The sequence below is a fragment of the Ailuropoda melanoleuca genome, chromosome 6 (assembly GCF_002007445.2).
Source record: "Ailuropoda melanoleuca isolate Jingjing chromosome 6, ASM200744v2, whole genome shotgun sequence".
In the NCBI taxonomy this organism is placed as follows: domain Eukaryota; kingdom Metazoa; phylum Chordata; class Mammalia; order Carnivora; family Ursidae; genus Ailuropoda; species Ailuropoda melanoleuca.
The window spans coordinates 16,644,271-16,668,555 of record NC_048223.1 but is presented as its reverse complement, the minus strand read 5'-3'; the positions used below and the strand labels follow the sequence as shown (position 1 = coordinate 16,668,555).

The 24,285-nt window shown below is 39.9% G+C and overlaps 1 protein-coding gene across 11 annotated transcripts in view; it reads left to right on the top strand.

The window, feature by feature from the left end:
- Positions 1–24,285, top strand: part of NEK11 (NIMA related kinase 11) — a 231,332-nt gene that overhangs the window by 97,218 nt on the left and 109,829 nt on the right. For 10 of the 11 annotated variants that reach the window (XM_019803185.2, XM_034662010.1, XM_011229202.3 and 7 more), the window contains one exon: positions 2,989–3,103. In XM_019803185.2, the coding sequence (XP_019658744.2) occupies positions 2,989–3,103 (115 nt within the window). Of the gene's footprint in view, positions 1–2,988; positions 3,104–20,576; positions 20,813–24,285 lie in introns of those variants that run through there. The other variant, XM_034662015.1, reaches the window with a different exon arrangement.

Genomic DNA, 24,285 nt, shown 5'->3' with positions numbered 1-24,285 from the left:
TGGAGAACTTTATGTCTCAAATTCTGGTTGTTAATTCGTTGGAGATCTCTGCATCTGAGGGAGGTTCTTTTTCCTTAGCAGGAAGAACCAAGCCCCCCTGAGGCTGTGAGGCTGATCTCTGAGGTCTGGGGACACTCATTCTGCTGTAGCTCAGTGATCAGAGAGCCCCAAACCCTGGGGCATTGCAGGAGTCCCCAGCAAAGCTCACTCTCAGCCACGCAGAGCTTAGGGTCACTTGTTTTCTGCCTCCATCTGAGAGGTAATCCACCTTTCTCGATTATTAAATGGTTGTGAGTGTTGTCTATTTCTGAAAACCCAAAGTTGGACCAGATAGGGGGGTCCCGCCTTCACTGACCTTAAGAGTATTTCTTTCTTGGATCCTTTAGCAGATAATATGGGAACATTGGTGACATGTGCTCAATCCCACTTGCCCCCCCTCTGTGCTCATCTCCCACTCTGTTAAGTAAAGCCAGCTGTGGGATCTGTTGTGGGTCCCAGAGACGTGGAAGATGGCATCATCCCCACTCATAGAACCTGGTGAATGGAGATGCCTGGCTCTTACAGACGATAGATATCTTCTAGCTGGTTCAGTCTTGCAGACGGGGTTGCTCAGCAACCCGCTCATCCCCCCAGGTATCTTGCCCTGTTTTATGCAATTATATCAGCCACTTCCATCTGGCCCTTCATTAGCATCCCACCTACTCACTTTCAAATGCCACTTTCTGTTTAGGAAAATCCTCTTTGACCTCACAGGTCCACGATTGACTGGCTCTTCTCTAAATTCTTACGGCTTACAGCAACGCTTCTCAAACTTCAAAATTCACCCAGATCACCTATTGGTTTTGTTGAAAGGCAGATTCTGATTTGGCTGGTCTGGGATGGGGCTTGGGATGCTGAATTTTTAACAAGCTCCCTGGTGATTCTGAGGCTGCTCATCCAGGACCACTCTGATTAATAATGGACAGAAATTGAGGCTCTTGAAAGCCATTCACCCTCAGATGAAGGAAGACCGGGAAAAGCCACCGATTAACAGACTTTCTTATAGACTCTTTAGGAAAAAAGCATTTCCTGGGAACCGAAGTAAAGGAAAAGTGACCTGGGGCTTTCTTGTTCACCCCAGGAGGAGAATGAAGAGAGGAGGCTAGGCAGGGGAGAGACTCGGTTAATCACATTCACAGGCACAGAATGAGGCAGGTTTAATGATATTCAAAGAACAAAGGAGAGAGAAAATGGGAAGCTAAACACTTTGCAGTGGGACTGAAGGGTTTTAAATATCTCAAGAAAAGGCATCAGTGAGCTGGAAAAGAGGAAATAAAATATAAGAAAGAAATTGGATTAATCAGATGCAAGAAGCTAAAGAAAAACATGATGAGGAGAAAAGGAAGAAAGAATAAAAGGTTCCTGTCTCTGCCCATACACATATTTATGATTTAATTTCTTCCCGATTTCACTGGGGCTCTTTTCTCTGTTCCTTCTTCCTTCTCTCTTGCCAGCTGATGCAAAGTGCTTTATATTTCAAAAGTAGTCGTATGAGATAAAATCAGAGTTAGGGGAGAAAAATGGGCTGGCTCTGTCATTTCTTGAACATGTTATAAAAATGCTTTGAGGCATTTAGGAGAATAGCTTGTTTTGTTTCCCAGACCCTAACTAACAGGCCCTTTTATTTTGGCAGGCATTTTCTGCTTGGCTGAATTTGGGCTTTGAAATCTGGAAGCATAGTTGAACGTGGAATCATGTTAGGCACCATTTCTTTAAAGGATGGTAGCTTTAAAACAACCGGGTTCCATAAAACACTCGATAAGCCTGGTCTTTCTGGTTTCCTGTGGCACTTACAGTTGCGACGGTGCCAAAACTGGGCTCCTGTGAGAAGTAACTGATCAGTTCTCTGTATATGAAATAGTAAAGGGGATCAAAGATCAGAGCAAATCCTTTCTAAGAGAAGCGATTATAACAATTCTATCTGTACCCTTCAAAGAGAACCTCAGCAAATCAAAGTCAATTGAGGGTCCAAATTCTTATTTTCCAATAATTTCTGAAGGAGAAGTGCAAACACACTTCATGCAATCTCTGTTCTTTGTTCCTAAGGTTGCCTGTGTGCTATCAGTGATCCTTTGAAATTTGAAACCAATTTCACCTCTGGCAGCAATTATACCATATAAAAACTGGACTTCTTAAAAATATTTGATGACTGCATTTTCACAAATGTTGTACCACAGTGTGGCATGGCTTGTTTCACTTATTCATTAAGATGAGTTTGAGTTTTTCCTTCTGTTTTAATAAGAAGACACTCTTGGAGTAGTTCTCCATGAAAGGCACTTATCAAGGAAAATAGGTCAGTTCGGCATTAGCTCTAGGTTGCAAACACACACACGCACAACAGAAAAAAAAAAAAAGAAGAAGCAAAATGAGCTATTGAAATACCTACCGATATATTTGAGAAATTTAACTTTTACTTTTTTTTGAAGTGTGAGTTCTTTCATGTGGCTTCTTAGATCTCTTTCTTTAGGAAACGAGGTCACCAAATCAAAGCACTGTTAAAGCTAGATGAGAACTTGGAAGTCATCCAAGCCAACAGCTCCACTCTGAGATGAGGAACCTGAGCAGGGCTGGACTAGGGGGAGGTGGGTGTGGGACCCTGAATGCAGAATTGCAAGGGGTATTTGTTCTTAGCTGCTGGTCGCTCCTGCTCTTGCATGAGCCGGAGAGTGACTACCTCCTTCATTGTGCACCTGGGCATTCCTCCTGCCTCACCCTAGTCATAGCCCTGAAACAGATGCCATGGAAGGTTAAGGTCATCTGCTGAGTTGTTCAAGGCTGCTTCTTTTCTCCTAAGCTGGCTTTCTGAAATTTGAAAGTAGTATCATGTTTAACGGAGAGGATTTGATAGACTTTTATTTCCAAATAGTTTTCTAAATAATATTGTTTCATTTGTGGTAATCCTGTTTCCTTCTATCAGCTTCTCACGAACTGTTAATTACCTTCCACAAGGAATTTGATGACCTGACTTCAGAGAACCTGCCTGAGTCTCAGCCCATTCCTTCCTTGGACCTTGACCCACTTGACTCAAGTATAGAAGACACCATAACTGACCTTGGAGATCACGGTATGAGTTTGCGTCAGTATTTGGAAGGGTTGGCACGAGGGCTGGTGTGGCTGACCCTCCAGTAGGCCTGGCTGGCCTCTGAGAAAAGCCTTGGATGGATGTGACCACCTTCCATCAGTTTGCCAGAGCTGAGCTGGGACCAAGATAAAAAGCAGAGAAGCCAAGGGATTTGTCTGTTCTCTTCTATCTTCTTTGTAATAGATGAAGATGAGTTAGAAATTCACACCAGGTGAGAAACCTCTTCCACATGAGTTAAACAGTATCATCATTAACTGACTCCAAAATAGCGTGGGACTGTGAATGCTCTGAAGTACGTACCGTTTCCCTCTTCTAGAAGTGATTTCCCTGTCCTTAATAAATTTAAAGTGAATAAATGAAGTCAAGCTTTGGAAAATTAACTATATGAATATGCAGTGATTGCCAGAAGAAAAGTGCTCAGAGCTGTGACCCAGATGGGAGAGAGCATAGCTTAATGGTTGAAAACATGAATTCTAGAGTCAAAAGCTGCCCCCATCAGGGAAACCGCTGGCAACTTCATCTTTATAGATCTCAGTTTCCTTATCTATGAAAGGAAAATAATATTTCCTTTAGGGCTTGTTGTGAAAAGTAAATGAGAGTAGGCATGTGATGTGCTCTTGCGTCAGTGCTCTTGCGTCAACACACAGTAAGAGCGAAAGAAAGGGATACAGCTTATGACCCCGGGAGAGAGGGTTATGACCATGGGGGCCATCTCAGTCTTGTAGCACCCTCCCCAAAGCCTAGGACAAAATGCCAGGAATAGGGTAGGCACTCAATTAAATATTTCTTGAACGAGTGAATGAATGATATGTTAGTCTGGCCCTCTGAGAAGCAGATGTCAAGATGGGTATAAAAGTGGAGGATATCATTAGGGAAAATGTCTGCATAAAAGGCATTAGGAAAGGAGCTATAAAAGGCTGAGAGAACCCTCAAACCACGGTTCGAGTCATGTTGCAAATGAAAAGAGAGAGGTTTGGTGGATGTGTACTGGTCTGCTAGGCAAACCGAGGCAACTAAGACATCAGGAAGTCTATAAGCAAAGTCAGCCATCAGGGGCTTGCCCTAGTATCCCTGCTGTCCTCTGGCAGTGGTAGTAGCCTCTGAGGGAATGCAGGGATGGATTCCAGAACACAGCCCTGGGGCCCTTGGCCAATTACTCTCCTTGTAGTGGGAGGTCTTTGAGGGGCATCCTTATGGCTGCACGATGGTATAACAACTCTCTTGGGCAATAGTTGAGTTCTCTTTCCAAACTGAGAGTGAAGGTAGTGAAATTTGGATTGACTGGTCATCTCGGCCCAAATCTGCCTTTGAAGTCTTCCTGACCGAGCTTTTAGAACTCGTGCTGCCTCTTTCACCTGTAAGGAAACTAGCACCTGAAGCTCTTTAGGTTGGCATTTACCAACTTTTAAAATGTTGTTGTGGAAGCCATCTGGTAACAGGTGTTATTGACAAACAAATATGTATATCAGGTGGATTTGCATCTTAGAGCCGTTTTAGGTATTTCTTTAATATATTGTTATTTTCCAAAAATGAGACTTGGAAGCACAGAAATATCCCATGGGCCTTTCTTTCCAAAAATATAAAACTGAGAGTTAGGCCATTGGGTAGCACTTGGTTTGGATGGTTTGTGCTTTGCTGTAAGGCAGAGCCATCACTGTGTATAAAGAGGAAACCCCAGAACAGGATATTGAGCGGGTAGTCTGGGATCAAGAAGTCTGGGCCCGGCCTCTGGGTCTCAAGTAGGAAAAATACTTACTACTCATTTCATAGATGAGAAACCAAAGACATTATGTAATTTGCTCAAGAACACAAAAGTGCCTGCTTTCTAGAGCAGCACCCTTTCCATTTTCCCCAAGGTGTATGTATTTGGAGGTGGTGGGTAGGACCAATAGGTTCTCAAGAAGCAGACAAATGAGTTGGACTTACAAAAGGCAGAGTCTCTGTGTGACTCTATGCTAATTTTTGTGAACAGTAGTAGTCAAATTACTCCTAAGCTAACCTTGACCACAGGTCACACCTGCTACCAGGAGACTCACGCTGATGTCCTCCTTCGTCTTTTGTCATGGGGGTTTCAGTATGGTAGACCAGGCAGTGATTTACCAGCTGAACTGGAAATGGTCGAATCTACTTCTTTGACGACCTTATTTATGCTATAAGGAAACACTACTTAGATCTCCCATCATAAGCTGTCAGATCCAAAAAACACATCATTGTTTTATTCGGGCCAAATGCCTTGTAAAATACGTTAAATATTCCCCTGTTTTTTCCTTCCTGTAAATTCATATTTTTCTAAATTGGAAAGGAAGACCTAGAATTATGAAAACGTAACCTTTGGGTTGATGATTGATTGGAATTGTGGGCCACTACAAGATTATTAGTGATCATATCGCTGAGTCGTGAAATTTGGAGATATGAGACTTTAATTTGTTGATGAATTCTGAAGTGGTTATTTCCCTCATTCTCTTTGCCTTTTAGAAGATTTGACTCCAAACTTTTAGCACCCAGAGAAGGTTTTCATTTGTTTATTTTTCATCTAGCATGTATATGTAAAATAAAATTAGTCTTTTTTTGAAGCTTCCACACCAAATGTTCAATCAGTCTTTGATGTTGAATTGAAAAATTCCCTCTGGGATGTGAGGAGTTTGTTGCAGAGAAAGAAAACAGAGTAAGATGTTATTTACATTTGATATGCATTTCGTTGACTACTGCTGATTTAATCTAGCCGAAGTCATGGATAACCATTATAATCAAATGAGAAAGCACAACTGGAACATTAAAGAAATTATCCCTACCTAACCCCTTACATGTAATACTGATGATTTCTTGCACATTAATTTCTGCCAGGAATTTCATTGCATTTAGCCTTATTTTCAGCAGCTCCCAGTTGAGTTGCAGAATAGGGCTTCTTTCAAAGCCGAATAGCTTGAGGCTCAGGATCTTGGTGCCGACAGAGCATGGCTCTCAATCCGCCTGTTCGGATGCTAAAGCTTCCCTGGAGTAGGCCTTGCTGCCCGCCCATGACCTGACCAGTTGTCGCTTAAGGACGCTTTCAGCTGCCCCTAGAGCAAGTCCTCAGCCCCTTCCCTGTGCTCAGAGAAAGCTCTGACCTCAGGGGGAGATTGTCCTTTGCTTGCATATAGGAAGTCCACATGGCCTTTGCAGCTGTGGGCTATGCTCTGTGACTTATGGTGTCATCTCTTCCCTTTAAATGTCCAAGTGGAAATAAAGTGATTTGAACTCTGTTAGACAATGATATATTTTTACTGTTTTAATTTTAAAAATGAAAACATTTACTGACTCTGCAATTCTACCTCTAGATAATTACCTAAGAGAAATGAATACGTGTCTCCAAGAAGATCTGTACACAAATGTTCTTAGCAGTTTTATTCCTAGTACCAAAAATAAGAAGTGTTAACCAACCAATAGATGAATGGGTAAACAAACTTACAGTTTATCTGTGTAATATAATACTTCTTGGCAATGAAAAGGAACAAACTATCAATACACACAACAATATGGATGAAATAAAAAATATTGTGCTGAGTGGAAGAAGCCACAAACAAAAGAGTTCATATTAAACGATTGCATTTCTGTGAAGTTCTAGAACCAGCAGCACTTATCTGTAGTGACAGCAATGAAGCCAGTGGTTGTCTGGGAATTGGGACTTGACTCAAAGGGCACAAGGGAGCCTTTTGTGGTGATGGAAAACGTCAGTACCTTGATTGTGGAGGTGGCTTACCCTGACGTGTATATTTGTCAAAACTCACTGAATTCCATGCTTTAAATGAGTGCATTTTATTTTCTATCAATTATATCTCAATAAAGTCGATAAATTAAAAAAATATGGCTAAGATAGCCAGAAAAAATGAGAAAGAAAAAAAAACGGTAAAGATTAATGCCTCACTCTGTGCTTTCGCTAATGAATAAACAAGAGACACTGGTGAGGTCGTGGAAATAGAAGGTAACTGCGAAGATCTCTAGTATTACTTGGGACACAAAATCCTTAGTCCAGATAGTGATCATGGAGTTTTCTTCTAATGTCAGCTGAGCATTATTGCCTTCCACAAGGAATGTTAACAGAGTTTTGGGGTCTTCTCTCCAGAGGAAAATTGGCTTAAACGTGATGGGCTGGGATCCCTTAGCTCCTCTCTTCAGTCTTTACAGTTGGAGGTGTTACACTGGTGTAGCAGGAACCCATACCAGCAAGTCTCACGGACCTCGTGTCCTCTGAAAGCAGCCCGAACATCCTAGAACAAAAAATAACAGCCCGGACTCCAAAACCCAGCCCAGAGAAGCCAGTAGAGCTGCCTGGCTCATTAGCCCTCAAAGAGGACTAAGTGCTAGGGGTCACTTCTATGTTCCTAGATGTCCCATCACTCCCAGAGCTTTAAATGTCTTAAAGACTTCATTTATAAATATAAATTGAGGGTGGTTTCATTTCAGATTTGTCACATATAACATCAAGTTACATTTGCGTTACGTGGTAGTTTCCACCTGACTCTCATATTTACGCCCAGGAATAAAGGCTCCTGCAGACACTGTCTAATTTCCTCAGCTCTAGAGGATAATTAAAATGAATCTAATATTGAGTAAAGATGTGCTGATTCTCTACCCTGAGGCATATTTAATAATTTAGACTGTTCCTTTCATAGGAGAACCTGGGTAGGTGCCTCTAACTGAAATTTAAAGGATTGTATCCAATTTGAAAACTTGAAGTGGATATAGAAAACACCTGCCCCACTGGCCACTTCACTACTGTGTCCTAAACAGGCAGGAGAGAAGTAAGAGGGAAATCAGTCCCCATGAACATCAGTTACTCATAGAGAAAATCAGCACCTATGGACATCTCAAACTAATTTTCTCTCCCGCGAAAGCTGTATGTGATTCCATGGTCCATCCCCTTCGCCCAATATAAATTACATAGTAGTTATTATACCAAAGGTGCTGCTCATGGGCCAGAGAGCGTGCTTCAGTGGCCTTGCTGGGCCTGTCATGGGTCATGTTTGGAATGAATCAATTAAGCAGAAAATTAAATAAGCACCAATCATGGTTTTAAGGTCAGACAGACTTCAGAATAGAATAGACTAACCCCCCCGTACTGTGTACTTCAGACAGCACTTTGGACACACCAAAGGATGGTTTTTCTTTGGCTGATGAAATTATTTTCCGTGCCTGGAAGTTTCAGAGCTGTGCTCAGGGCTCTCGCACCCACCACCAAGAGAACATCGTTCTGATGCCGGAAGGAAGTGAAGCTGTCACAGAAAACTAATAGAGCTGGAGCAGATAGCGATCCGCTTCAGGTCAAATAACCAACTTTGATTCATATGCTAATTTTTTGAAGGGATTGAAATATTTTCCTTGGGTGTTTGTTTAGGCCAGGCTTTAATTTAGATATTTGTGCTAGGAATTTAAATGTGTCTTCTCTGATCTTCATAGAGGGGCTGTTTTGTGGCAGCGAGGGCCAGGGCAGTATCAGGCACCTCCTGTGTTCACTTGTCAGAGCCTTTTTTGGAAGTGAAATAGCACATCTCCCAAACAAACAAAAAACCCTTTCTGGCAAGGAACTGTGGCAGCAGCACCTAATACCTTCTGTCATTCATGACTAACAGCATTTTCCACTGCCTTCTCTTCTTCTCTCGCTTTAAAAAAAATTCAAAATAGACAAATAGGAAACCTGCAGATAGGTTCAAAGTGATTGTCATGTTTCATAGTAGCGTGTCTGTGTGCGAGCAGTGTAATGAATTTGACTTATTCTAAAAAAGTCCATTTTCCCACATCTGTCTGCAGAAAGTGACGTTTGTGACATTGCCAGCATTTGCAGCTCACCAGTTAGACTTGTCCCTGAGCCTGTGGGAAGAGTTCTTTATAAACTCATTATTCTGTGCATTGCTATCCACATGTGAGAATACATTTTTAGGAATGTGTAGTATAATTCTACATACCTAGCTTCACAGCTAACCGTGTCTTTCCTGCTCACCCCTAGGCCTCTCCCAGTTTCTTTTCTGGCCATGGCTCCTTTAAATTATTAATGGGAGTTCTTACTCTTAGAGATTAGCCCGCTAAGTATATGTTGGAAGATGAGTTGAAGATGCCTGCAGGCTTTCACTGCATTTTGTACCTGGGCATTTGGGGTTTTAGAGAGAGCAAAGTGACTTTACCCATTTTATATTTCAGATTCGTTTTTCTCTTGTGAATCTAGGAAAAGTGAACAAACACATCCTCTCTCTCCAGCTTAACCCAACATGGCCTGCTTTCCTGGCTTCACCCAGCTTAGAACTAAATGAACTCCCTTCCTTCCCTCCACCTTCCATCTCCTCACAACCCCATTCTAAGAGATAATAATTTAACAGTTGGCATAAGTGGTTGCTTATGAATATATGGTCTCTAGCTATATATTTAACCTCCTTTTATTTGTGAGATTACACATTTTGAAGAAGACTAACCTTTGTGTGTTCATGGTGTGCTTGATGAGAGATTTTAGTGGTATACCAGAGAGGGCTAGAAAGTGACTACTAGTGGGGTGCCTGGGTGGCTCAGTCAGTTAAGCGTCTGCCTTTCGCTCAGGCATGATCCCAGGGTTCTGGGATCGAGTCCCACGCTGGGCTCCCTGCTCAGCGGGGAGCCTGCTTCTCCTTCTACCTGCCGCTCCCCTGCTTGTGCTCTCTCTCTCTGACAAATAAATAAATAAAATTTTTGAAAAAGTGACTACTGGTTAAGAAAGAGCAAGTCTTGGAAAGTTAAAACAATTTTTCCCCTTAGCCCCATTAGCTCTGTGTCATTGATGACGAGAGTGGGTCAGTGCCCTGATTGTGCAAGTGTGTTCAGAGGCTACATTTTTACCTCTTCCTGGAAGGCCATTGAGCCATCTTGATGTCATTCCATACCTCACCTCTTACTTTTTACTCTCAGTAAATCATAGTCCTATGAATGTTGATCGCACAACTCAAAATTCCACTAAATAGGCATCATGAGAAAAGCATATGTTTCCCATGATATTGACAGTATTCCTTGATTCCAGTTCATGGCACTGCTGAGAAGCACTCACAGTACAGAAGCGTGTCACAGCACAGCAGCTGGGAGCCAATGGGCTAGTTCCTCGTGCCTCAAAGCATGGTCTGAGGACTGCGTCACTAGCATCCTGAGAACTTGTTAGAAATGCAGAATCTCAGGCCCTACCCTAGGCTTACTGCATCAGAAGATGCAAAATCCCAATGATGTGTGTGTGCATTCAAGTTCGAAGAGCCTGAACTGGACTCTAAGCTCAACAAGAGCGGGGACTGTGTCTGTCTTGTTCTTTTTATTCCCACCTGCTGAAACAGTGACTGGCTCTGAATTGGTGCTTGGTAAATATTTGTTGAATAAATGATTAAATCTAGGGGAAAATTTCTATAAGAATACTGACGCTTTTTGTCATAAACAGCATACATTTCTTGCAGAGATGGATTCAGTTGGGGAAAGAGTAGAATAGCAAGTTGCCAGGAGAGGCTAATTTCTGTGATTGGTGTTCTCTTTAATTTTTACTCTTTCTTCTTAAGGGAGATGGTAATCTCATTTTACCAGATGGATCCTGGAAAGAGGAAAAGTAAAGGAAGAGTGTCAGAGACGTGGGGATGGAGATCCTCCATGCATGCTTTTGGAGTCCCCTAGCCATTGCCTCTTCCTTTATAGATACCCCTCCAGTTAAATAACCTCTAATGTAAGCCACCACTGTGCGAAAATAGGCTTTCTTCTTCTGCACTACCCATAGAACAGTATTCAGTTGAATAGAAGTGGTCACATCACCACAAGGTAATCCTCTCAGACTCCTTTGTGTATTTGCTAAGTGTACACATGTAACAGGAATAAAGGGGTTTTATGAAGTATAGTCTGTGTTACAGGTGCACACTCGTCTCTTTTGTTTGCATCAGCTTAGTCTCCCCATGGAATCCATGACAGCACTTTACCTGAGACAGATCATGAGCAAATGCCGGTTGGTGGATTACTCTTAGAACAGGGTTGGTAGAGCCTGTATGTGAAAATATCTCTTTAGTGGTTTTATTGGCTGGGTCCTCTGGGAAGCAGACACTAAGACAGAGAAGTGTAGGAGATGTATTGAGGGTAATTTCTGTTGAAAGAAAAATGAGAGTGAGATCAGGAGTAGACAGAGAGAGTCTCCAGCCTGTGATGCAGGTCTGACACCTGTGAGAGGTGAGGAGGAAGGAAGGAGGAGTGGGTAGGAAGAACCTCAGACCTCACTGTAGCCCCGAGACAGCCTTGGTCAACCCAGTGGAGAGTTCTGGATCAAAGATTGTCCATAGAGGAACCCTGCACTGGGCAGAAATACTGTGTCCTACTATCCCTTCCTGCTCAACAGATGCTCAAATGCTGCCGCCAGAGGCTGTCAGCTCACTGCATGCTTTGCAGCTAATCAGTAGGTTCTTGGAAGGACATCCCTCCATAATTATGGACAGACACCCCTCCATAAATGCCCCACGCCTCCAATGAGGCAAGTCATCCCATATGCTTGAGATGAATAAAGTAGTATTTGAATAAACAATCTATAATTCAGTACTTTTCTCTAACTCAGGGTAAACTTACCTCCAGTATATGCAAAGGAAGAATGACTAAAACTTCTGGAATATCCATAGACATGTCACAAAAATCCACTAGACTCGAAGCCGCTGGTGTACCTGAAAGAGATTGGGAGACAGACTTGGTCTCTTTCCCACTTCTAGCCATTAACCAGCTGTGTGAACTGGGGCAAAAAAAATTATTGGCAAGCCTCAAAATTTCTCATCTGCATAATGGGAATAATAATACCCAATTTTCGGGGGTTAAGGGAGGAATAAATTAGATGGTAAGCAAAGAACTTTGCACAGTGCATGAACCAGAAAGTGCATAGCCATCTCTCACTAAAAAAAAGATACAACGTCAAAGCAAGTTGCAATATTTTCTCAAGTTCCACGTAATACCTCTGAATTGGTGATAAATATTTCAGTTTTTAACTACCCAGGAGACCTTCTGATTAAAGCTTAAAAACACCTTCACCAGATTAATTACGTATGATTTGGAATATAATACTTTTATTTGCTCTAGTTTTTGTATTTATGAGAAATATAAAATTGCTCAGGCTGGTTAGTTCCTCCTGTCAAATTATAGTTTAATTATGCCCATCTGGACCAATTAGTTTAGCATCAAAAAAAAAATTATCTTCTTTGTCAAGACCGTGGACAGCCCACAGAACCCAAGCCAAATTCCCAGAGATTGTGTGCCCTCTTTTGGTGCGTCAGGAATGCCACTGTTACACCCAGAAGTAGGATCCGGAACAAAGTTCGTTAAAAGATGCTCCTTTGCCAGCCATCCCATAAATTGGCAGCTAAAATTTCCAGCTATTTTCCCTAAATACATTATAAATGTAAATATGTTTTGTACTAAGGAGCATAATAAGGGCAAGAATATACATTAGTTTTCCACTGTAGTCTCATTTGGGATTTAGGCCAAATTCAGATGAAAATAAAGAGCTTGGTAGGCATAACTATGACTTTTGCAATGGAAATACTCAGGTAATACATGCAATTATTTTAATAGAACTCTCTGCTCTGGGTTTATAATGAAATTAGGAAGTTTTTCTGAGACACAAGGATTTGTTCTATGCTCTTACCTTGGAGACTGTATGTATAATGACCTCCTGGTTTTAGACAAACTGCTCTGAAAATTTTTTCTATTTTCCCTTTAGTTAGAATATAAAGAATATAAAGAAATTTCAGCAGGCTGAACAGATTTCTAAGATGGGGAAAGTCTGTACTCATTTCGAATGTATTATTTTGCCTCCCTTAGGGCTGCACATGGAATTAGAATATTCCAGATATGATTTTATGTGCATAATCAAATCATTCGATTCTTACCACAAATCTGGTAGACAGGCTATATTTATCTTAAAGAAGAATATAATGGCTTGTTGAAAACAGTATTTTTTGACTACCGTATGCTACAAACTATAAGGTGCCTTCGGGTATCTATAAGAGATTTTCTTGAAATAAGAATTAATTGGAGCAAATTCTAGGTTATCCTAATAATATAATTCTCAATCCTTTTTTTTTTTTTAAGTGGGAGTTGTGGTTAGAAGGCTAGTGTTGTTTGTCTTGGATCTGCCCCATGAGTTGGTTATGCCTGTGATGTCATTAATCCTATCAAGAGGGGAGAAGGTTTGGAATAGCGACTCTAAGGGAAGGCAGGCTCGGTGTGACCCGCCAGTCTGAGGGGCCATGGCTCAGGTTTGTCCGTGCTCAGGAGAGAGCAGGTCTTCATAGTCTCAGTCAGGATACCGTAAACACAGGAGGCTGAACTGGCCACTGCCTCTTCAAGGTGACTTTGCTTGTATGTATTCTGAGTCCGGGTTTTTCAATTGGGCTGCTTATCGGGATCCCTGACGGGAATTTAAAAAACATGAACACCATAGCCTCTGTCGTCTTAGACTTTGATTCAGAAGGCCTACGTCAGCGGTTCTACATACGTGGAGGGTTTGTTGAAACAGATTGCTGGGCTCAGCGGGACGCAGGAGCCAGCTTACACTGACTCACGGACCCTATTGCACACATCTTCCCGTCTCGTGTTCAGTGACAGCACCTGGGTAGCTTGAAATCAGCTGTGAGTGAGTGAGTGCTTGCACCAGGGGAACTGGCAAATGCTGCTAATCAGAGCTTTCCTCCAGAGCCAGTTGTTAAACCTTTACCAGCACACCACTGGCAAGGAGCCCCACCCCCAAAGCTTGTGACTCAGTAGGTCTGGGATGACGCCCAAGAATTTGCATTTCTAACAAGTTTCTTGGTGATGCTGCAGCTGGTTTGAGGAGCACATACTAAGAACAATTTGTCTAGAATTATGCTGTCCAGTTTGATAGCCATTAAATCACAGATGGTTATTTGAATTCAAATTTTAATTAATAAAAATTAAATGAAATTTAAAAATCCTTTCGTCAGTCACGTTAGTCACATTTCAAGTGCTTAAACTAATATAATGTTATATGTCAGTTAGACTGCAATAGAACTGGGGAGGGGGGCGGAATGCTTAAGATTCCCATGTGGTTAGTTGTTACAGTGTTGGATAGCATTCTTCTAGAACATTTCATCATTGCAGAAAGTCCTTTTGGGCAGCACTGTTCCAGGAAAAAATCTGCACACTTAATTTTTTTTTTAAAGTTCTGCAGGTTATTCTGGTGGGAAGTCTGTTTCAGTAATCACTACAATTATTAGATATTGAGCTTACATTTCAGCTATCTAAAACTCAAACTCACAAAAAATTTTGTGTTCCTCATTTTCCATTTCTTTTTTTTTTTTTTAAAGATTTTATTTATTTACTTGACAGAGATAGAGACAGCCAGTGAGAGAGGGAACACAAGCAGGGAGAGTGGGAGAGAAAGAAGCAGGCTCACAGCACAGGAGGCCTGATGTGGGGCTCGATCCCATAACGCCGGGATCACACCCTGAGCCGAAGGCAGACGCTTAACCGCGGTGCCACCCAGGAGCCCCTCTCATTTTCCATTTCTTGAGAAGGAAGGATTGATTTGCTAAAAATTCTCAAATACTTGACAACACGTATTAATGACTCTTTTTTACAGGTGAGGACAAGGAGGTAAGGATGAAAGAGGTATTGTTGAACTGGGACCCAGCCTCAAATCCATATTTATTTCAGCCCAGAAGTTTCTCCTCTATGCTGTGACAGCTCTCTGCTAAATAGAAAAAATTAGTACAGGTGTTGGTCATAGTCCTACCTCCAGATTGTATCAGGGGCCAGCAGGGAGATACCATTATAGTGGCTCTGACAAAATGTATGGCAAATGAAAGCCTCAGAGGTCTTTCAGACTTTATCTAATAACAGCTCCCTCCCAACCAGTGAAGGACATGAATCGCGTTTATTGGAAAACAGTTGATCCTATTAATGAATTAGAAGTGTTCAAACCAGCAGACTACAGAAGACTGAAGAGGGGATAGAATTTAATTCCAGATGAAGTGTTAGGTGAAATAGTTAAGTCATTAGTGACATCTGTGGAGCAAGGCAAAACCTGAGTTAGGGTTACACAAGGAGACAGAGGTCTGATAGTTGGACCAGGAAAGAACTGGCCTGGGATGCCAGCTGGTGTGGGTTGCCTCTTGTGTGTTGTTGGGCAATGGTCTTTTTATTACAGCCTGGTTTATGGAAGCATGCTGTGTGAGTTACCATCTCCATGATGCTTGTGTGGCCTAAACAATGTCCATTTACTTCAGTTCCTATGTAACTGAGATTTTATGTTCTTTACAATGATCAAAAAATTGCCAGTGGTATTTCTTTTTCCTCTGAAAGATTTATTAAAATAGACTTTCTTTTCTCGAGTGGCAGTTTGCCTCTGTGAGCTTCAAAAGCTGTTGCATTGCCCGGTTCTGTAGCAATCTCTTCAAAACTACAAAAAAAAAAAAAAATCTCTTCTGTCTGAGCTTCTTTTTAGGAATTCTGGAACTCTTCCTTTTAGAAATTTCCCACTGCCATTATCCTTATACCTTTGTAGGCACCATTATACCCTTTTTCTTTTGTATCCTAATTGATCTGCCTGCTCCTAGGAAATTTCCTTTCACATCCTTCAGCAAAGCATCCCCTGAACACCATTTTCATGAACAGTCAACCTTCCACAAATATTTATTGGGTGCCCACTCTGCTGGGAAAAGAGAATGCAGAATACAGTAGTAAGCAAAACAGGCTTGGTTCTACTCTTATAAACCTATAGTGAAGTTTTCTTCTACCCAGAAGCCTTTAGTTACTTCCTAAAGTGGGTTGAATCATGGCCCCCCCAAAAATATGTCCACTTGGAACCTCAGAATGTGATCTTATTTGGACTGAAATTCTTTATAGATGTAATTAAGATAAGGATCATACATGAGATTACTCTGGATTATGATAGGCCCTAAATCAAATGACAAGTCCTTTGAAGAGAAAACAAGACAAATACACTGAGAAGACTATGGGAGGACAGAGGCAGAGATTGCAGTGATGCATCTACGAGCCAAGGAGCACCAAGGATTGCCAAAATCCAGCAGAAGAGGCATGCAACAGGCACTCTTTTTGAGCCTCCAGAAGGAACCAACCCTGCTGGTACCTTGATTTCAGACTTATGACCTCCCACATTGGGAGAAAATAAATTTCCCTTGTTTTCAGCCACCAACTTTGTGGTACTTTGTTATACCAGCCCTAGGAAACTAATATACTTCCTTTACTCTTAGAAACACAAACTCTTTCATCCAGTTTTCAACTAGTAATCAAGAGATCAAGTTACATAGTCAGGCTTTCTAGGTTTGAGTTCTGGATTTATCAATCACTAACTATATAACTGGGTCAAATTACTTAAACCTTGTGCCTCAGTTTCTTCATCTGTAAGATGGGAATGAATAGTATCTATGCCATAGCATGGTTATGAGGAGTAAATAAAATTACATATTTAAAACACTCAGAACAGTTGCTGGAATGCTTAATAATTATGGAAATTTTTTTTACTACTGTATTACTAATGTTTGTTGATGTTAAAAGCTTACACAGCCAATGTAAACTAGTGTGCTTTTTCTCACTCCTCAACTCTATCACTTTATGTCTCTCCTGCTCTTGATGATGTACTGCTTTGTGTTTTTATTGAACTTTCTGTATTTTCTGTATTAATATATAAATCAACAAATATTTACTGAGGATCTGCTAAATTCAAGGTATTCTGCCAACCACTTTGGAAAGCATGTTATTAATACCAGGAAATATAGAATCAGGAAATAAGAGGTATGTCTACATTAAGGTGATCACCAATAATTTTGGGGGAAAAATGGGTATAATTCTGAAGAATAGAGAGGAATAAAGAGGTTATCTCAAATAGGAATCTTCAGGAATTTTTCCAGTACCATTAATTGAAAAACTATCCCTAACACTTTTTTTAAAAAGTCGTATTTTTACCAATATTGTAAGTGTTTGTGATAGGTAGGATAATGGCTTCGCAAAGATACCCATCTTCTAATCCACGGAATTTTTTAATATGTTACTTTACATGACAAAAGGGAATTGAAGTTGCAAATCTAATGACTTTAAAACAGGGAGATGATCCTGGGTTATCTGGGTGGGCTCAATATAATTACAAAGGTCCTTAAAAGTGCAACAGGGAGGGCAGAAGAGAAAACCAGAGACATAATAGTATTAGCACTTGACTTGACATTGCTGGATTTGAAAATGAGGAAAGCTGGGGGTGGAGGGGAGGTGTTGTGTGTGCAACAAGCCAAAGAATGCAGGCAGCCTCTAGAAACTAAAAAAAGAAGGCTTGTAGAGCCTCCAGAAGGAATGCAGCCCAGATGATACCTTGATTTTAACCCCCTTCAAACCATTTTGGATTAACCTCTAGAACTGTAAGATAATAAACTTGTATTATGTAAGCCACTACATTAGCCATAATTTGTTAAAGCAGCAATAGAAAAGCAATGTGGTATTTTTTCCCCTAGGTATTAACCGTAATTTTACTTGAAATTATCAAACGAAAAACAGAAATCGAGTGATTGCCGAACTTCAGATAAATGTTTCTTTACCACAGAAGATATTAGTTACTGGGGCGCCTGAGTGGCTCAGTTGGTTAAGCATCCAACTCTTGGTTTCGGCTCAGGTCATAGTCTCAGGGTCCTGGGATAAAGCCCGGCGTCAGTCTCCATGCTCAGTGTGGAGCCGCTTGAGATTCTTTCTCTCCCTCTGCCCCTCCCCCCACTTGCACAGGTGCTTTCGCTTTCTCTCTAAAATAAATAAATAAGTCTTTAAAAAAAGATATTAGTTACTAGAATAATTCTTTAAGGATAAAAATGATCATAAAAAGTGTGTGAAATCTAGAGTCATTATGGCATTTATCATCTATGTGTGTCACTTTAGATAATTATTTGTTGAATTCCTGTTCTTCCTAATGAGGAAGTCAAAACAGTAAGGCTTTTCCAACGTGACTTACCTCCCAATTTTAGCTCTATCTTGTTTTTACATTGTTAAAGTTTGTAATTTCATATTAACTACATTTGTTCTTAAACTGTAATTCCTGGATCCTTATTCTTTAAAATAAGGAGATTTTTTTGGAATTTTAACTCAAATTAAAGGCTTCAGCGAACCTATCAAACTTTTTTACCATTGCTTCTTCATTCCTGAGTTCCTAAATTTATTTGTTTGCTTATTTGTGTTTTTACTGTTTTGTTTTTTTTCGTAGTAGTCTCTTATAATCTTTTGTATTTCTGTCATGTCAGTTGTTACTTCTCCTTCACTTCTGATTTCATTTATTTGGATCCTTTTTTTTTCTTGATGAGTCTGGCTTAGGATTTATCAATTTTGTTTATCTTTTCAAAGAAACAGCTCCATGGTTTCACTGATTTTTTTCTATTGTATTTTTTTAGTCTCTGTGTCTTTTATTTCTGCTCTGATTTTTATTATTTCCTTCCTTCCACTCACCTTGGGTTTTGTTTGTTCTTTTTTTGCTAGTCTCATTAGGTGTAAGGTTAGATTGCTTATTTGAGTTTTTTCTTGTTTTCAAGGTAGGCCTGTGTCACTCTATGTTTCCCTCTTAGAACTGCTTTTGCTGTGTCCCGAAGATTTTGGACCATGTATTTTTATTTTCATTTACTTCCATATATTTTTTTATTTCTTTGTTGACTCATTGGTTGTTTATCATGTTGTTTAGCCTCCACGTGCTTGTGTGTGTTGCAGTTTTTTTCTTGTGACTGATTTCTAATTTCATATCCTTGTGGTCAGAAAAGATACATGGTATAATTTCATTTTTTAAAAAATTTATTGAGACTTGTTTTGTGGCCTAACTTGTGATCTACTCTGGATAATGTTCTATTTGCTCTTGAAAAGAATATGCATTGTTGTTTTTGAATGGCATGTCGTAGATATGTATATATGTTATGCCCGTCTGATCTAATGGGTCATTCAAAGACACTTATTTGATTTTCTGCCTAGATATGGGGTGTTAGAGCCCCCTACTATTATTTTGTTACCATCAATTTCTCTCTTTATGTCCATTACTATTGACTTTATGTATTTAGGTGCTCCAGCGTTGGTCCATAGACATTTACAATTGTTACATCCTCTTGATGGATTGATCCCTTTATCATTATGTAATGCCCTTTTTTGTCCCTTGTTACAGTTTTTGTTTTATTATTTTGTCAGGTATAAGTATTGCTACCCTGGCTTTTTATTTGCTTCCATTTGCATGGTAAATGTTTTTCCGTCTCTTCACTTTCAATCTGTATGTGTCTTTAGGTTTGAGGTGCATCTCTTTTAGGCAGCATATAGATGGGTCTTGTTTTTTTATCCATTCCACCACTCTGTGGTTTTTGATTGGAGCATTTAGTCCATTTACATTTAAAGTAATTATTGATAGGTATGTACTTATTGTCATTTTGTTACTTGTTTTCTGGTTGTTTCTGTGGTTCTTCTCTGTTCCTTTTTTTCTTCTCTTTCTCTCTTTGTGGTTGATGAGTTTCTGTAGTGTAATGTTTGGCTTTCTTTCTCTTTATTTTTTGTGTATCTATTATAAGTTTCTGGTTTGTGATTACCATGAGGTTCATGTATAACATCCTAAGTATATAACAGTCTATATTAAGTTGATAGTTATTTAAGTTTAAACACATTCTTAAAAAAAAAAACCCTTTTTTTACTTCCTCCTCCACATTTTATGTGTATGCTCTCATATTTTACATTTTTTATTTATAATTTTCTTATGTCTAATTATGGCTGTTTCTTTTCCACTGAAAGAAGTCCCTTTAATCATTCTTATAAGGCTGGTTTAGTGCTGATAAACTTCTTTAACTTTCTTTTTGTCTGGGGAACTCTTTATCTCTCCTCAAATCTGAATGATAACCTTGCCAGATAGAGTATTCTTGGTCATGGATATTTTCCTATGAATATATCATGCCACTCTCTGCTGGCCTGCAAAGTTTCTGCTGAAAAATGAGCTGATAGCATAATAGGGTTTTCTTTGATGAAACTTTTGTTTCTCTCTGCTTTCAAAATCTACCTTTAAACTTTGACATTTCAATTATCATGTGTCATGGTATGGGCTTCCTTGGGTTCATCTTATTTGGAACTCTGTGTTTCTTGAACCTGGATGTCTGTTTCCTTTCCTGAGTTAGGGAAGTTTTCAGCTATTGTTTCTTCAAATAATTTTTCTGTTCCTTTCACTCTGTCTTCTTCTGGGACCCCTATAATGGAATGTTTGTTTGCTTGATATTGTCCAAGAGATCCCTTAACCTATCTTCATTTTTAAATTCTTTTCTCATTTTGCTTTCAGCTTGGGTGCTTTCAATCACCCTGTTTTCCAGATCTCTGATATGTTCTTCTGCATTTGCCAATCTACTGGTTGATTCCCTCTAGTGTGTTTTTTATTTCAGTTATTGTATTTTCTGGCTCTGATTGGTTCTTTTTTATATTTTCTATCTCCTTATTGAAGGTCTCACTGAGTTCTTCCAATCTTTTCTCCAGCCTGGTGAGTATCTTTATGATTATTCCTTTAATTTTTTATCAGGCTTATCTCTGTTTCATTTAGTTCTTTTTCTGAGGTTTTGTCTTGGCCTTTGTTTTGGTGCATATTCCTTTGTCTCCCCATTTTGCTTGACTTTCTATTTGTTTCTCTGGATTAGGTGGAAAAACTACTCCTCAACTTGAAGAAATGGTCTTGTATATGGTTGTCCCCTATGTGTATTTGGTGAATTTCACTGGCTGGCTAGAACTGGCTGGTGTGGGCTGGGGGGGAGGGTCTCAAGATTCTCCATGCAGTGGGTGCCCTGGTAAGATAGCTTAAGCTGAAGTGGGTGTAGGTTGGGGGAGTCCCATGGTTCTATGCACAGAGGGTACACTGGAAGGATAGCTAAAACTGAAGTAGGTGCAGGTCAGGGGGACCCAGGGTTCTAAGCACTGAGGGCACCCTGGCAGGACAGGTAAAGGTGGGTACAAGCTATGGGGTCCTGGGGCACTCCTCTTAGGGGCACCCTGACAGTACAGCTAGTCTTTAATTTTAATTTTTTAAAATTTTGCTTCATTGTTGTAAGGACAATTAACATGACATCTGCCTTTTTGGATGTCTCACTGTACTATAGTATTGTTGATTGCAGGTGCACTGTTATGCAGCAGATCTCTAGAACTTATCTTGCATAGCTAAATCTTCATGCTCATTGATTAATAACTCCCCATTTCTTCCTTGCTCCAGCTCTTGGCAACCACCATTCCACTCTTTGATTCTATGAATTTGAGTATTTTAGATACCTCATGTGAGTGAAATCATGCAGTGTTTGTCTTTCTGTGACTGGTTTATTTCACTTAGTGTAATATCTTCAAGGTTCATCCATGTTGTTGCATATTATGAAAATTGATTATGTTTTCCAAAATTAAAAAAAATTATTGAAAAGAGTGGCATTGTTTTACATTTTTTTAAAAAGTAACTGGCTTAATAGAAGGCAGCTGGATTCTCATAATCTGCTTTGCATTTAGATTTATCATGACATCACATGTCATATAGTGTCTGGAAAACTCCACCATGCACTCATGAGAGGATGAAAGCAAAAAAGGCAGATAAGGGGCGCCTGGGTAGTGCAGTTGTTAAACGTCTGCCTTAGGCTCAGGGCATGATCCCGGCGCTGGGATTGAGCCTCACATCAGGCTCCTCTGTTGGGAGCCTGCTTCTTCCTCTCCCACTCCCCCTGCTTGTGTTCCCTCTCTCACTGGCTGCCTCTCTGTCAAATAAATAAAATCTTTAAAAAAAAAAAAGGCAGATAAGGTCTTAGTACTGTTATGAAGGTAATTTAGATTTTAGATTCCCCTGAAAGGGTCTGGGGGACCCCCGGGGCCCCTGGACCACTCTCTGAGAACTATATNAAATAAAATCTTTAAAAAAAAAAAAGGCAGATAAGGTCTTAGTACTGTTATGAAGGTAATTTAGATTTTAGACTCCCCTGAAAGGGTCTGGGGGACCCCCGGGGCCCCTGGACCACTCTCTGAGAACTATATTTATAGGCATGAAGTGAGACACTGGAAGCCAGCATTAAGTATTCCTGGATATCATGAATAATTTCTCCATTTGTACTGCCCTGTTAAACAATTTTTAATAAACTGGTGTAAAGGATAATGAAGCAGCAGGATCTCCTTTCATGAATATGGCGCTCTAAGGTAGAAAACCTACTCTATTTGAATTTCATGGGTGTGAAATCATTAGTAAGCAGAAATGATGTCGCCAGTGTTATTGTAACAGCCATAAAAGCTGCAGTCTCACTGAGATGATACACTTTTATGCTTTAATGGACATTATTTTATGTGCTAAGTAGGTGGATGCAAGATCTTGAAATTGTTTGAGGGGCCTCCTGTGGGGATAATTGTGTGGTGAAGTGTATTCATTTACTTATGGATTTACCCCCAAAGAACTTGGGAGTTCCTGGATCAATCACCCAAACGCTTGGCTCCAGCATTTGCTAGGCATAGCAGTTTTCACCACCGAGGACTCCCAAATAAGATGCAAATTGTCTGATAAATTATTTTGTATTACTCTTTCGCTTTTCAGAAAAACAGTCCTTGGAGAGCTGTAGCATCAGCAAATGCAATCAATGCTTTAGGGCAGGTTGATTTTCAGTTGTTATTGTCACGGAAATAAAACCTTCAGACACCGGGAGGAATGGTGACAGTAAAACGTGCTCTTTCCCTGGAGGCCTGGGATTTCAGAGCATACCTTCAGGTAGATTGTTCTATGTCAACATTGATAAATTACACATATAGCTATCTCTATTTTCATCTCTCTAGTTACAGTCTTAGATTAATATATTCCTATTTTGTTTAATTTTCTCTTGGGAAGATATGAAATTATTTTTAGTCGAATGGCCTATGAAAAATTAGGTGCATTAGACAAAGGCGTGTAATGTACTAATGGAATAAACACAATTCTACTTTTCTAATTTTGAGTAGAATACACAGAAAAAACACAAATAGGCCCAAATTTATATATATTTACATATACCTCTTCCGTTGTCAAGATTTATTCGATCCTGTTAAGTTTTCTGGGGGCTTTTTAATAGGATCCTATTAATTCAGATCCTAAAGTCAGAAATGCGTAACATTTTCTCACTTTAACGTTAATAATTTTCTTCCTCCCTGTTGTTTAAAATAATCATTTTCATTTGATTGAGGGAAGCAACACAATACTTATGCTATTTGCTTTGTTGCATTTTTATAAATTTGTCCTTTCTCATTAAATATTTTGGTAATAATTATCACACCAATTTAACTATGAATTTTGCTTGAGTTTTAAATTGAGTTTTACAACTGATTAAATAGGAGCAACCAGAACCATTTATAAAATAAAAATTTATTTTCCCTTTTGTCTGTCTTAGAAATTTTCATCCTACCAGGGATCATGCAATTAGATGTATCTTCTTAATTTTGTTTTCTACACGATAAATACAAAGCAAGAAATCTGCATAGTATAGTGAGAAATCAAGAGATACAGAATAAGATCTGAGGCTGAGTCCAGGCTTCCTCCATTGGCTGTATGACATTAGACAAGTCCTCTAACTTTTGCAAGTCCCAAATTGTCATCTATAAATTGGGTTCTGAGAATCCACTCCCAGGCCACTCACAGAACACCCCAGCTGCCCAAGGCTAAGCAGCCAGTCCTCACCTCACCTAAAGTGTTACACCTGCCTCTGGCTAGTCTCTGGCCTCCCACTAGTTTATTCTCTATACAGCTGCCAAAATGGTCTTTAAGAATGTAAATCAGATCACAGCTTTGTAGTACAACTTGAAACCCAGCATTGTGATGCCCCCAGCTTTGTTTTTCCTTTTCAACAATTCCTTGGCCTTTTCTGGTTCCACACAAATTTAAGGGCTGTTTGTTCCAGTTCTTTGAAAAATGTCATTGGTATTTTGATCAGGATAGCATTGAAAGTATAGATAGCTCTGGGTAGCATGGACATTTTAACTATGTTAATTCTTCCGATCCATGAGCATGGAATATTTTTCCATCTTTTTGTGTCTTCTTCAATGTCTTTCAAGAGTGATTTGTAGTTTCTAGAATATAGATCCTTTACGTCTCTGGTTAAGTTAATTCCAAGATAACGTATGATTTTTGGTGCTATTGTAAATGGGATGGATTCCCTAATTTCTCTTTCTTCAGTCTC